The 1,385-nt window shown below is 67.4% G+C and overlaps 1 protein-coding gene across 1 annotated transcript in view; it reads right to left on the bottom strand.

Moving 5' to 3' along the window:
• ARHGEF10L (Rho guanine nucleotide exchange factor (GEF) 10-like) overlaps positions 1–1,385 on the bottom strand; it is a 77,485-nt gene that overhangs the window by 37,954 nt on the left and 38,146 nt on the right. Inside the window, exon 18 of the mRNA XM_012722088.1 lies at positions 514–618. Within this exon, the coding sequence (XP_012577542.1) occupies positions 514–618 (105 nt within the window). The remainder of the gene's footprint in view (positions 1–513; positions 619–1,385) is intronic.

Genomic DNA, 1,385 nt, shown 5'->3' with positions numbered 1-1,385 from the left:
GGGCACCAACCCTGAGGTCCTGCGCCCACACGCATGTCGTGGCTTAGTGCACCCCGCTACTGGGATTATGGGGCGCCGAGGAGGAAAAAAAGTGGACCAATCCTTGGCTGGGAGTCAGGCGAGTCCAACCCGCATCACTTCTGGGGAGCAACTTCCCTGAGCCTACATGAGCTCGGCCCACGTGTGCTGGTTCAGGTGCCGTGAGGCCCAGTCTTTCCAAAGTGGGTTGGCTGCTGTCCTGACCCCCGGGGCGACCGGGACCAGTCTAGCTCCAAACACCTCCTCACCGCGCCCCCCCACAACAAGCCCTCTGCAGCACCCCGTCCCCTGGCTTCGCGCCTGTCAACCCCCCCATTTTACAGACGGGGAACTGAGGCTCAGAGAGGCGATGTGACTTTCCCGAGAGCCTCGGGGTTCGGACGCCTGGTCCCCACCTTGACTCCAAGGCCCCTGCCCCACCCCCACACTTACACACGCCCTGCCAACCCCCCAGAACCCTCCCTCGAGCTCTACTCACGGAGTCCGATCTTGGCCAAGTGCAACCTGTTGACCCAGGAGATCTTGCTCAGGGGGTTGGGGGTGATGAAGACCACCATGAAGCTGATGGGGCGGCCAGACCTGTGGTGAGAGGACAAGGGGGTGAGCGCCAGGACATGGGCCCGCTCCCCCTCCCCAGCTCTGCCCTAGAGACACAGCCAGGTCCATTCCGAGCAGGGAGCGTGGCCAGTGAGGCGCGGCCCAGCCAAGCCCCTGGCCGCTGGGGGAGGAGTCCCCTCCCACCCCATGACCCCAGGGGAGAGGCCCCCCGCCCGGCCTGGGCGTCTTGCAGAGCCGGCCCCGCCTGCGACGCCAGCGGCCTGTGGCGGCCCCACCGGCCTGCTCTGCAGTCGGACGCCTGCACACAGCGAGCGGGAGTCTCCGCGGGCCGGCCCCAGCACCTGGCCACCGCTCAGTACACGTCAGCGAAGGGACACGCCAGTGAATGAAGACATGAACACGGGCGCTGAGCGCGGCTTGGGGCTGGGGAGCACCACCGAGACCTTCCCGCTCCGTGCCGGCCGGGCGGCCAAGGCTGCCGTGCGCCACGTCACCAGCTGAGGGTGCAGGGGCGCAGCCCCTGCCTGGGCATCCGGGGCGGGGCAGGGGCTGGCCAGGGGACTGCCTGGGCTGATGTGAGTGAACAGGACATGGACAAATGGAACCGACCAGCGCAGAGCACCCTGGCAGGGTGCTGGGCTCCCCAGGCGTCAGCAGCCCTTCTGTTCACTCACTCGCTCGCTCACTCGCTCACTCGCTCGCAGAGCACCCTGGCAGGGTGCTGGGCTCCCCAGGCGTCAGCAGCCCTTCTGTTCACTCACTCGCTCGCTCACTCGCTCACTCGCTCA

This window comes from Condylura cristata, unplaced genomic scaffold (assembly GCF_000260355.1).
Source record: "Condylura cristata isolate star-nosed mole 26May11 unplaced genomic scaffold, ConCri1.0 scaffold00008, whole genome shotgun sequence".
Lineage (NCBI taxonomy): Eukaryota > Metazoa > Chordata > Mammalia > Eulipotyphla > Talpidae > Condylura > Condylura cristata.
This window is presented reverse-complemented; position numbering and strand designations above follow the sequence as displayed.